At 41.3% G+C, this 12040-nt stretch overlaps 1 protein-coding gene across 1 annotated transcript in view; it reads left to right on the forward strand.

Moving 5' to 3' along the window:
- Positions 1 to 673: 673 nt before the first annotated feature.
- The window catches only part of PDGFC (platelet derived growth factor C), a 122136-nt gene continuing 110769 nt past the window's right edge, over positions 674 to 12040 (forward strand). The window contains exon 1 of the mRNA XM_064710786.1: positions 674 to 1140. Coding sequence (XP_064566856.1) covers positions 1023 to 1140 — 118 coding nt within the window. The 5' untranslated portion in view covers positions 674 to 1022. The remainder of the gene's footprint in view (positions 1141 to 12040) is intronic.

Here is a 12040-nt window from a genome sequence, read left to right on the forward strand (position 1 = left end):
GGTAACCAAAACAACTTCTGGTACAAAAAACCCAAAACAAACAAACCCAAACAAGCAAAGAAAAAAAAAAAGTATTCAGAGACTTTTAAAAAACCCCTCTCAGTGTTTTAGTTCCCACTACCAAGGGCATCCTTTAGACGAAATGTTTAACCAAGCACCAAGTTTTCAAGTACAAACCCAATTACCATAATAACATCCCAGTGAACAAATACGGGAAAGTCAGCATCTCTCCCTGACTGCCAAACGCACAAACTGTCTTCGGACCGCGGGGACCTCGGGTCCTTCTTGGGGCACGGCGGAGGGAGCCCCCTTGGTTGGGCACACGGGGCTGGGGGAGCCCCTGCCCCGGTTCCCGTCCCAGCACCTGTTGCGCCGCCACTTGGCCGCTGCAGAGGGGCAGCGGCGGGGCCGCCCGCCGGCTCCTTCTTCCCACCGACAACTTCCCGGGGCGTCAACGGCCGCGCCAGGTGCCGCCCTCGCCGTGATGGGACGGCGGGCGTGGGAGGGAAGGAGGGAGGAAGGGGGAGCCGGCAGGCAGGGCCCGGGCTGGCAGCGCTGGTGCCGAGCTGCGGGCGAGGAGGGCAGCGCTGGAGCGAGAGCGCGGGCTGCCCGCCCCCCGCCCGCCCCCGCTGCTGGCTGACAGGTGCGCGCTCCTCCGCGCCGGCCCCGGCTCCTCCGACCCCCGCCCGCCACGGCCACGGATTGTTTAGTCCTTGGGAAGTTGGTCTGGGTCCAGATTTTCCTTTGATCCTTTTTTTTTTTTTTTTTTTTTCTTTTTAAGAGAGAGGGGGTAAAAAAAGCCAAAGGAAAACAAAACCTGGAGACACAGAAAAGGGCTCTAGGAAAAAGTTTTGGATGGGATTATGTGGAAACTACCCTGCAATTCCACGCTGCCAGAGCAGGCTCAGTGCTGCCTTCTCCCCAGCGGCGCAGCCCGCGCCGGGCGCTGCTGAGAGACGCCCGGGCCTCGGTGCCGCGCCGCCAGTGCCTGCTGTGCTGGAGCCCCTCGCCCCGCCGGCCCAATGCTCCTCCTCGGGCTGCTCCTGCTGACATCTGCCCTGGCCGGCCGGAGGCAGGGGGCCGTCGCCGAGTCCGACCTCAGCAGCAAGTTCGCCTTCTCCGGCGCCAAGGAGCAGAACGGTAAGGAGCCGCAGCGCCCGCCGCTGCACAGCCCGGGGCAGGGCGGGGGCGGGCGCCTGGCCGGCGCGGAGCGGAGCTGAGCTGAGCTCCCTCTCCTCCGGGCTCCTCTCGTCTCCTCCCGGCTCCTCTCCTCCTCGGGGCGGCGGGCTTGGGGGCAGCGCGGCTCTGCCCGCCGGCCCCGGGTAAAAGGGCAGCGGCTCGGCGGCCGCGGGGGGAGCCCGGCGGCTCCCTCTTCTGCGGTGCTTGAGGTGCAAAACGTGCCCCCTTCCCGTCCACCGCTTCGCCCTGCTAAAAAACCAAACAAACTGAAAAACAGCAACCTAAACACAGCAACGACCCGCGCACCTTTGTACCCCCAATGCTTCGCTCTCGGGGGGTGGGTTTTTGTGTCTGTGAGTGAATGAGTGGTGTTTTGTACGGGCTGGAAACGAGCTAATCCTGCATAGGAAATGAGAATTACTTTCAACTTTCAAGTGTACCTGAAATGTTTAGAAAACTCTCAAATGCAAGTTCCCCTGGGCTGGGGCTGCGCAGAGCTGGAGAAAGACTCCTTTCATACAGCAAGGGCAGCTTCGGGGTGTGTAATTTGCTTAGCCTCTGAACTCCATATGATTTACATTATTCAGATTTTTAAGCGCCTTTCCTCTTGATCTGCTATTATGAAGTCATTTTAAAGAATACTTTACAAACTGTAACGTTATATACTGCATGAAACCACACTTACTGTAGAATACCTAAAATTAAGGCTGTTTGCATACATTCGTGGAAACCCTGGTGTTTAATGTACGGGGTGGGGGGTGTGTTTGAAAAATTTAGTACTTAGCATGTCAGCTAGAACAAGCTTTCTCCCTGGGCACAAACCAACACAAAAGGCCAAGCTGGGAACTCTCAAAACTCTCTGAACTGTAATGAAATAAAGCAGAAACACAGATTCGAGGCTAATTCAATTCTCTTAACTTTGAACTTGGGACTCCCCAGATAAAAGTATTCTATGTTATATCTTCTAATAGAAAGCAAATTTTCAGAGACCTCTGCAAGTGTTCTTTGAGTGGGTAGAATATGCAGTGCACTAAAATTTAAAAGGGGGAGATTAATACTTCTGTGGCCTGTTAATGTGATGATATATGGCACCTGCAGACTGCCGGAGCTGCTGATCAAAGAGCAGCGTGGGGATCAATCTCTAATCAGAGCAACTGTGAAGGGCCAAAGGAAAGTGATCAAAAGACTTAGAGACTGGGCTATTCTGACAGGAAACCAATCAGACTTTGTGCACAGTACAGGAAATTATCTGCTCTGTGTGAGAAATCACTCACTTTCTACCCCTTCCTATCCTACCTGGTGTTTAGAGGCTTTAGGGCACCAGTTTGTGACAAAGTGGGCTTGGCAATTATATACCAATGTCTCGTGCTGTTATGCTGCCTTCTCTTAAATTTGCATGGTATGCATATGGAGCTTATCAACACACCGAATATTGTCATTGCTTTGCTTTAACTTTGTCAGGACTGGCAAGAAACCTGCTATGCTGTCAGTCTCCTCTAAAAGGTTTGTTCCAGGATTCCAGGATAATGCAGCTGGGCCCTGAAAGGCCTCCAGGGTGCAACAATGGGAGCACAACAGTGTAAAAGGTAGATCATACAGCACAGAAGCAAAACTGGTGTAAATAGGTGTAAGTACATGTGACAGTGCAAGCTAGATTCTCTTCACATATATCAGAAATGCAGCTGCCTTAAGTCAGGCTTCAACTGATTTGCAATGAAATTTGGCATGCTCTAAGATACACTCACTGTGTCTTAGAACAACTGCAAAGCCAGGGGAAATTTTGTTAAAAAAAAAACTGCCCTGAAACTGTATTAAGTGGTAGTTTATACTCAGAACTGTCCAGATTCCTCTTGTAGCTTACTTTAAGTTTGCCTAATACTTGTTGAATTGCAAAAATTACTTAAAGAAATTAGCATAAGTTTAGGTATAGCTAAGTACCAACCTCTGACTTTTCTTAACTGATTTTAATTATTTGGGGGATCAGTAACACTAGTCCAACCAGTTCTTACTTGATTTAATTAGAGTGATTTTTACACTCTGCTGCAATCTAAAGATTGTATAGCTTTTAGCTAGAGGCAGGTTAAAACTCCCTGGAGTATGAGAATGAGATATTGCTGCTCATGTGCCAAATAGTCTCTGGTCAGGAGAAAGGGAGATTTTTTTACTCACACAGTCTACAAATAAAAATTCTGTCCTCAACTTGTAAAACTGTTAAGTGGCCAAGTGGAGTGGCATGGATTACAGTGTTACTCAGCTGCACACAAGGGTGCTATAGCTATTGCTTCAAGGTGATGCTGAAGATGCCTGTGACCAGTTATTAATTCAGTGGGACTGCTTGTGTTTCAAAGGATAAAGCATGTGCTTAAGGATTAACTAATATTTACTTATTTAATAGCTGAATTATATTCACTTCAAAATTGCGATTTGACTCATTTACTAATGGTTTGCATAAGAAGCTCTCTTGGTTTTGCTGCATAGTGAATATTATTTTGGAGGCAATTTCCTAGTATAAATATTTTTTTTGCAATTGTAAATTAAATATTTTAGAACACAGAGTTTTGCTGGTACCTCCTGGAAATTCACTGTGTTGGTTGTTGTGGGGTCAATGTAGCTCCATTTGAAACCACTAAAAACTACCTCCATGTTTTTATTTGCCTGCCCTCTGCTATACTGAGATTTTCTTTTAACAGGTTTTATTGGTAACTCTGCTTGACAGCAAGGGATTTTATGTGATTTCTGTCAAAAACTCTTATTTATATTTCATGTTTTTATTTTATTCCACTCAATAAATAATCATCTGGAGGATCAAAGAAGTTTATGCTAACAATTTTCTGGAAAGTAAAGTAGTAGCAAATGGTGCATGTAGTGAGGGCTCCCGTTTATCTGGGTGGATTTAATTTCTACAATTCTTTGTCAGATTATGCTTTGGAGGGTTTTTCATACTTAGGTGGCTTTATCATTTCTCTTATGGCTCTTTGAGGTATTTACTACAAATTTTCCATATTGAAGAAAAGAATCAAGAAAATTTGAATGCTCAATTTCTTTTAAATCACAAAACTGAATGTCGTATATTAAATTTAATTAATTGGATGGTTAACTTCTAGTTTCTTCATTTCTATTTACTTTTGAATCCTGTTTTTGACATAATATTTCATAGTCTTTCTGTAGCTTCAGAAATGTCTGAAGGGGCTATTGGTAGGTTGAGTACTGGGAATGACTTAATTCTAGTGACTTAACCCTGTTAGTCTTGAGTGCACCTGCTTATGTGATGTTATTAGCTTGATCTGGATTTGATTACAACATGAGATGGCAGGAGAATCTTAGATCTATTTTCTTAGCTGCCTTAGAACAAGATGCAATAATTGTTTAAAGTAATTTTGCTAAGCTATCAGCTGTTATATTTTCTATGAGAAATATGAAAGTATCTATAGAAAATAATGTAAAAACTGCTGTTGGATGCCATAAGCAATAATGTGTACAGTTTGTGGTGTGTACGTTTCAAGTGTGGTACTGAATGACTTCAGAAGGCCGAGAACCTGAGGTCAGTTAGAAACTCACCAGGACTGATTTTCCTGCAGTCAGTTTCAAGTATGAATGAACTGCAGTAAATAGAGTTGCTGAAGCACATCTTACAAAACTGAAGCACTTGATTTCTGCAAATTCTGTAGCACAGGTAATGTGTCAGTCATGATCTGCCTTTTCACAGATCTCAAAAGGAATTAGGTTGGTTTTCTTCTTCTTTCACATGAATGGAAACCCATAATAATAAGTTTCACTAACTGAACACTTCATAATCTATTTCTTAAATCTTCTGAAATGGGAAAGATTCATGTAGCTTAAAAAAAACCAAACCCAAAAGCATGTCCTTGAGACAGTGTTTGAAACTTGCATATTTCAGGCCATCCTTGGGAAAAGTTGGTGGATGCAGCTGGAAGTGAGTGAGGAGCTGAAGTGCCAGAGGAGGATTCTCTCATCACCTCGATGTGTGTGTGGCCTGCCACGCCTGCTCTGAACCACAGAGAGGATTCCCTGATTTGTCTGTGAACAGAGAGAACTCCCAGTTAATTCAGGGAGCGGGACAGCATCGCAACAAAGGCATTCTGATTAAGTTCCTTTACCTTGGGCTGAACATCAGGAAAATGTGTGGATGTCCAAGTGATGCAGCACATTGAATCCTTACAGACAGGAGTGTCAGTCCTTTTGCTTGAAAGCAGAAATAAAATTTGACTCCAAAGTTTTCTCTTATAACTGAGGATACTTTATCATGGTTTGATGCCATTTCCACTGGCTCATGTTGAAGTGAAGAGTGCCAGCACAGCCTATTGACTACTGCTGGCTGGCAAAAATTGTCTTAGTTTTGAGAAGATAAGGAAGAATAATAGATAAGCTGTGTCATCTAAAGGGAAACTTGATAGCAATGCAATTTTTTTCAAGTCAAATCTATTTCTGCCTAGTCTAGGGCTTGTTTTGAAATGTTTTAAAGCTGTTTTCCTGGAAATTATTGAATTACAGCACATCCTCTTGTGACTTTAAGCAGAAGATTGTGGCAAATTAGAGAAGCTGTTCAACACAACAACTAATTGCAGAGGAAGAAAGTTTTTAAAACGGGTATTTTAGTGTTTGTAGTTGACTTCTGGCGTATTGTTTGCCATTCAGCAGAGTGATGCTTGGGACTTCTCCTTAGGCCTGTTGCTTCTCTCAGTTTCTTCTGTAAGGGTTTTAAAAGCACAGACTTTTTACTCCTTGTCTCAAAATATCTAGTCATTCCAACCTATCCATATATTTCTTTAGGGTTGGAATGGAATTTAGTGTAAAATGGAGTCTTGAATGGAATTTAGTGTCAAAACTTATTTTTGCTTAACTAGTTCTTATTAACTTTCTAAGTTGGACTTCAATGCTTTGTCATGTTTTTTGGGGGGTTTTTACTTTGTCTGTCAGTCAGAATTTTATAATGGAGAAGAAACATGAGGCATACCTTGAGTCGGGGACAGCTGTATTGCCAAAGAGCTTATGTTCAACTTTGTCTTCCTATAAACATAATGTCTTTTATATCTTAGAGCTTTTTCCAGATCCGTTGAGTCTTAATTATTACATAGTTGACATGTAATAGCAAAGTACTGATTAACATCATACAGCAGTGGTTGTGAATTATAGCAGTGGTTTGGGGGTTTCTGTCTCTGCTGGGTGGTTGCTGCTTTTGGTTTTTGCTATGTCTGGCAGTTCCTGGTTACTAGAAAGAGGATGTGCTGAGCAAGCCCACTTCCCTTATTGGAAATGAGCCTCTTCAATTGCTTTATAGATAGCTCTTAGCTTTGAGAGCCCTGCCTTTGCTTTCTAGTCCCAAAGTGCATGCCATGGGAAATGCACTTCTTGGTGTGTAAGCATCTTAAGAATTGGCCTGTACAGGATGTAGTCTTTTAGAAGAAACCAGTGTGACTTAGAAATAGTTACTGGAACAGAAAGGAAATAGAGCTTACACATAGAAACATAGTTATTTTAGTAACACTTAAGTGTCTGTATGAGTGCTTTGTTGTTTCAAATTTTCTGAGAAATGAATTGCATGTTAAGACTTTTTCAGCCCTGTCATTCCCTTTTGGGAAGAACTTTTTCAGCTTGTGTTGAATGTGAAATGCTTTTATTTAATTAGGTAAGTGAAAATTCATAATGTGTTATTGTGAAGCTAAAATATCAATTGGTTTTTTGAAGGGGCTTTCTTAGCCTGTAGGATCTTATTTTAAGGTGACAATGCCTGGAAAATTTGTTCCATAGATGTCCTAGCCTTTTCGTTCATCTGTCTTCTGATCACCTCTTCTTGGCATTATTCTACAGAGATTTTTCAAAGAAATCTTCAGTGTTACATTGGGCTATTTGTGCTTAATTTCATGATTCTAGAGCATACTAAGAAGTCTTCTTATGTGTGAAGGTACCTCATCTTTACAAAGCACGTGTGCAATAATAACTCACTACATTTCCATAACTTATTCAGTTTCCATAGCAGTTGTTTGGCTGGGTGACAAAAGGCAGGACTCTCGATGCTCTGGGAGAAAGTCTTACACACAGAGAGTATGGGAACTATTAAAAAACTAGTATAAAAAAAGGACAAAGCCCAGCTAATTCCTTGATCTCCTACGAGCCTTCTGCATTAGGGTTTGCAAGTGCTGGTTTTTTTCTGATCTTAATTAGTTTTCTTCCAGCTATTCCATCTTTGCTGAGCATGCCCTCAGCATTGGACTTTTGGTGTTCTCCCTGCACAGGCATGACCTAATGTTTGCCCTGGGCTCAGAGCCTGCTTGGCTTCTTGCCACAAGTGCTGTGAGTTTGTGCCACCCCCAAGCCATGGCAATGTGCTCTCACCTTTGCTGACCAGACCCTCATGTGAGCTGACTGCAGCTGAAGTTAAAAACTCCTCAGCTGTTTTGCTAAGTCTCTTTGAGCCACTGGATTATTATTCTCATTCTCTCAGCTAATTTAAGACTATGCAGGTTAACTCTGCAGTGAGAATCTTCACAGTGATGGTCTCTGCTTTTGTTTTTGGAGTTTTATTTTCTTTCCGCCATTTTTACGTGCAGGTATTTGGAGCTGGGGAAAGAGGATATCAATTTAACTCTCTTTAATACAGCACAGGTAGAAAGAGAAACATAATAAGAAAATTTTCAAAGGTTATTTCCCGTGAAGTGGCATACTTTTGTACTACTGAGAATGAGATTTGCAAGGGAATAATCAATAACACCTTTTTTTCCTTTGGCAATGTGCCTTTTAGTGAATTAATCCTCATAAATTATTCATTAAACTTGCCATTTTGTGGCAAATTCATTCAAAGTATCATTATAAACATGGGGGTTTTAAGGAGATTCTTCTAGGCTGAAGGTCACTTCTGTTCCTACCTCCCTAAAAGCCCAAAACACTGAAATTTCTCATTGAATTAGTTAAAATTGGTTATTAACTGCATTAAAACAGCGTGCAGGCATGGCTTAGTTTGATCACTGCTGTGCTGATTTCTCCCCATGAAGTGGAGGGTACCACTGATCCTGAATAAAACTTGGTAAAGGCAGGCAGGGCAGGGCTTTCCTTTGGTCATGCATTATGACTGGAATTAAAAGTCTTTGGTTTTATTTTTTTAGGGATTGGTTTTACTAGATGAGCAGTGCTGTTGGTTGGGTAGGTATCTTAACATGTTCCCTGGATACAACATTACTACTAAAAGAAAGCAGGAGAGGTCTTCCTAGTTTCAGCACATGTCTGGCATAGCCAGTGATAATTTTGGCTGCTGGATCCCTTATCACCTGTATCTGGCTTTTCTTGGAACCTTAATCTATCTTTCTCAGAAAAAGCAAAGGTTGTCTTGGGAAGAGGAAACAATGATTCTTGTGTTTTCTCTACAGTTAATTCACTTTTACATTGCTGCTGCTGTAGTATTCTTATTAGGAATTGGCAATAAATCAGGTAAGAAGGTGGGGGGGGCAAGGAGTTAGATGCTGCAGTTAATTAGGGAATTGGCTCTGTAATCAAGGGATAAAGGGGCTTCAAACTAGGTTCAAACAGTAAAAGGTAAAGGAGAGGTGCCCTTTTCATAGTTTCAATATTCTACATCTTCAAACCATTATTCAGCTTGGCACATATCAGCAAAGTTGTAAGTTTCTCTGTTTGTAAAATACTAGGGAATGTTGCATTTGAAGAGTAGTTTACACTGGAAAAATGATTTTGGAGATGCTCTTAGCACACCTTCCCTGTCAATCTGTTGCTCCTAACTTCTCTATGCCTCTTTTCAGCATTTTTTCCCACATGAAGTGGGAAAGTGACCTGGCTGGGAGAGGTACTTATTTCTGAACAAATGCACAGTATCACTTGTTTCAGTTGTTATCTTTGTTAATCTTTTTCACAAAACTCAGTTGCCCCATCTTTTACTAATCTGTTATCTAGGAAGCTTCATTGAATGAGCTATTGTATGATAGCAGCTAGAATATCTAAGTTTGATTATATTTTCTATTTTATTACTTTTTCTCCCCCAGTGTAATTCTCTGTGTAACCACCCAGCTGTGCTGACCCTTGTTCCAAACAATCCAAGGCATCAGTCCTAGGGGCTCTGAGTTCCTCTTTGGATTGACAAGGAAACCAGCTCTCATTTTCTGCAATAGTTAAACATTAAAAAAGACATATGGCTCAGGAAATTCTTTTGCTGTATATGAAGGTATGGCATTTCCAAACTGGAAGTGTTGTTCTGACTATTCCACCGGTAGTGGAGAGTTATATGAGGCCACTTCCATCTGCAGAGAATCTGTTTCTCTTGCTTGTGGTTCTGGGGCTCATTCAAATGCTCTAAAACAAAATAAAAGGAATGGATGTAATAACTTCTTTATGGAAAAGTCATAAAAAGCTACAGAGCCATGTAAACAAATTGGGTCATTTACAAGATATTTAAGTGATGGATATTCAGTCCAAATTCAAAGGTGTGGATTAGGTTTTTACAGTCTTCCTGACTGAATTTTGCCCTCAACAAGATTTTCTTTTTCTGCCAGGAATGCCTTTGACTCTACAGATGACAAATTTTCAGAAAAAGTGTTTTCAAACATTTCAGTGCATTCAGAGTAAAGCCAAGATGTAGGAGAACAATTCAGTACTGTGATTTGTTATTTCTCTAGGTGAATGGGGAGCCTTTCTTAATCTTCATGGTTACACTGTGAAGCCGTAGTGGAACTTTGTAGTATTCCCAGGGAAAATCAACTAAAAGAGTTTCCCTTCTGGATTCAAACATGCCTGAACTAATTACAAAGCAACCATTTTGGCTCTCTGCTCTGTCAGTATAAATAAGTTTGCCCAGAACAGCACTGTCTGTGATCCAAGCTAAGCTGTGTTAGTCACAGAAACGTGTCATATCTCATTGAAGCACTGAGCGTCTTATCCATGGTGTGTCACCTCACAAGGCCCTTCTGATTTTATCACTTGTTGGAGAGGAGTGAAAAATGTGATAACTGCAACTTAACATGCATTCTGTGGGTCATTTATTTGTTTTGATATAATTATAAGCCTAAGGATGGACTATTTTCTCACATTTGGGGGAGGGATATTGGTGCAAGCTACTATGGGGTGCTTCTCATGAGATGAGCTTGCTCTCTGGCTCCCAAAGCAACTTCAGTTACCTTTCATAACTCTTCATGCACTCAAAGCTGCAGATCATTTCAGAAAGAAAATAACTTTGCTAAGCACAAGTCCAGAGTTAGTAGTAATTAACTGTACATGGGTGAAGCTCCCTATGTGTATGTACAGTGCTAAATAATGAACTGTTGATGTATGTCTCTTGTGCTTGATAGTGTGCCTGTGACACTAACAGTTCTTACCTGGAAAATGTGTATGTGTGGTTATGCAGCATTTGAAGAAGTCCTTCAGAAAATGATTTGAATTAATGTTGCATCAGACAGTGTTCGGTGTAAAAGGTTTATATGTATGTTATTGACAATTCGTGTTTCAAAAGTAAATATCTTACTATTTTAAGGCTTCCATCTACTTAGTCTTACTACTTAGTTGGTCTGTTGTTATACAGGGAGGTTCATACCTACCAACATTTCTGTTGCTTGTGAAAGTATGATGGATCTGAACGGGAGGTAAAACCTCTTAACTGGCAGCTAACAAGTAATGGCTCCAAAACAAACATGATCTCTATAAAAGGACATTAAACAGTTGGATTTGACCTTGCCTATTGTTTTAAAATATGGCTAAAGACTCTTGATGGCCTTGCTTTCTTTGGGTCATTCAAAAAATTCCAGGCCTAAGGTGCACTGCCTATTTTATAGGCAGACTGGAGTCTGAAACTACTGAAATAAAAGTCTGAAAATACTCTAAAAATGTTTGCTATAAGTGAGTAAGCACTCACTATATTTCTCACAGTACTTGCTGTATGAGTACTTTTGAGAAGTCCCAAAGTACTTGCCTGTAGTGCTAATGCAGCCTTGAGTTCCTTTTGAAATGGAGATTGAATTTGTGACAGTTGAGTCCTTCAGCAATACTTACCTATCTGCCTAAGAGCCTTTATAAAGATTGGCATAAGATGCGGAGAACAGCCTTTTTTTTGACTTTTGTTTCTTCCCTGGGAATCTTTATTCTGTACCTGCTGTCAGTACCTGCAAAAACTGGTATGTGTGTAGTGCTGGCATAGAGTTTGAGTTCAATAATTTTCATTTGCAGAGAGACTACTGAGATTGTCTTTGATATTACCTAACACCTCAAGAATGCCACACCTCAGCAGAGTATGACAGTAAAGAGAGCTCTGTTGCTTAAATACCTGCCTGGTTTGCAAAGTTTTCATATTGCTTGTGGGGAAAAAGATGGTTTTGTATAGTTGTCAAGCAGAAAGATAAACATGTTTCTAAAGCGTGTGCCTGCCTTATCAGCAAGAATCTTACAAAACTCTGATGGGCCTCATTTGTCAAGATGCATGTGGAGGTTGGTGTAGTGGTAACACCCAATGAAGTAGCAGTGAAATGTTTCCAAATTGTTATTGCTTTTAACATAATTAAAAGAAATGAAATGAAAACTCTGTAGTTTGAAAGACAGCAAGAGTCCGAGAACCTCTTGTTTCAAGTTGGCTTGGGGAAGGAATGGTGACTATTGGAGCTAAAAGTATTTTGAATGAATTTAAGGTGGGCTATCAGTGTGTTAATAAGTCCTAAAACATTCAATAAATTACGTAGAGTTTAAATAGTAATCTTTTATGTTTACATGGAGATCAACTAATGCTGGGTAATGTGAAAATATTTACTTTTTATTTTCATCTTTCTGGGTTTGGGAAGAATGGAATCTTCTCTGTTCTTCTGCATGTCAACTGTTCTTAAAATAATTTAATTCCAGACAATAGTGGCTGTTGAAC

Source organism: Zonotrichia leucophrys, chromosome 4, assembly GCF_028769735.1.
Source record: "Zonotrichia leucophrys gambelii isolate GWCS_2022_RI chromosome 4, RI_Zleu_2.0, whole genome shotgun sequence".
Lineage (NCBI taxonomy): Eukaryota > Metazoa > Chordata > Aves > Passeriformes > Passerellidae > Zonotrichia > Zonotrichia leucophrys.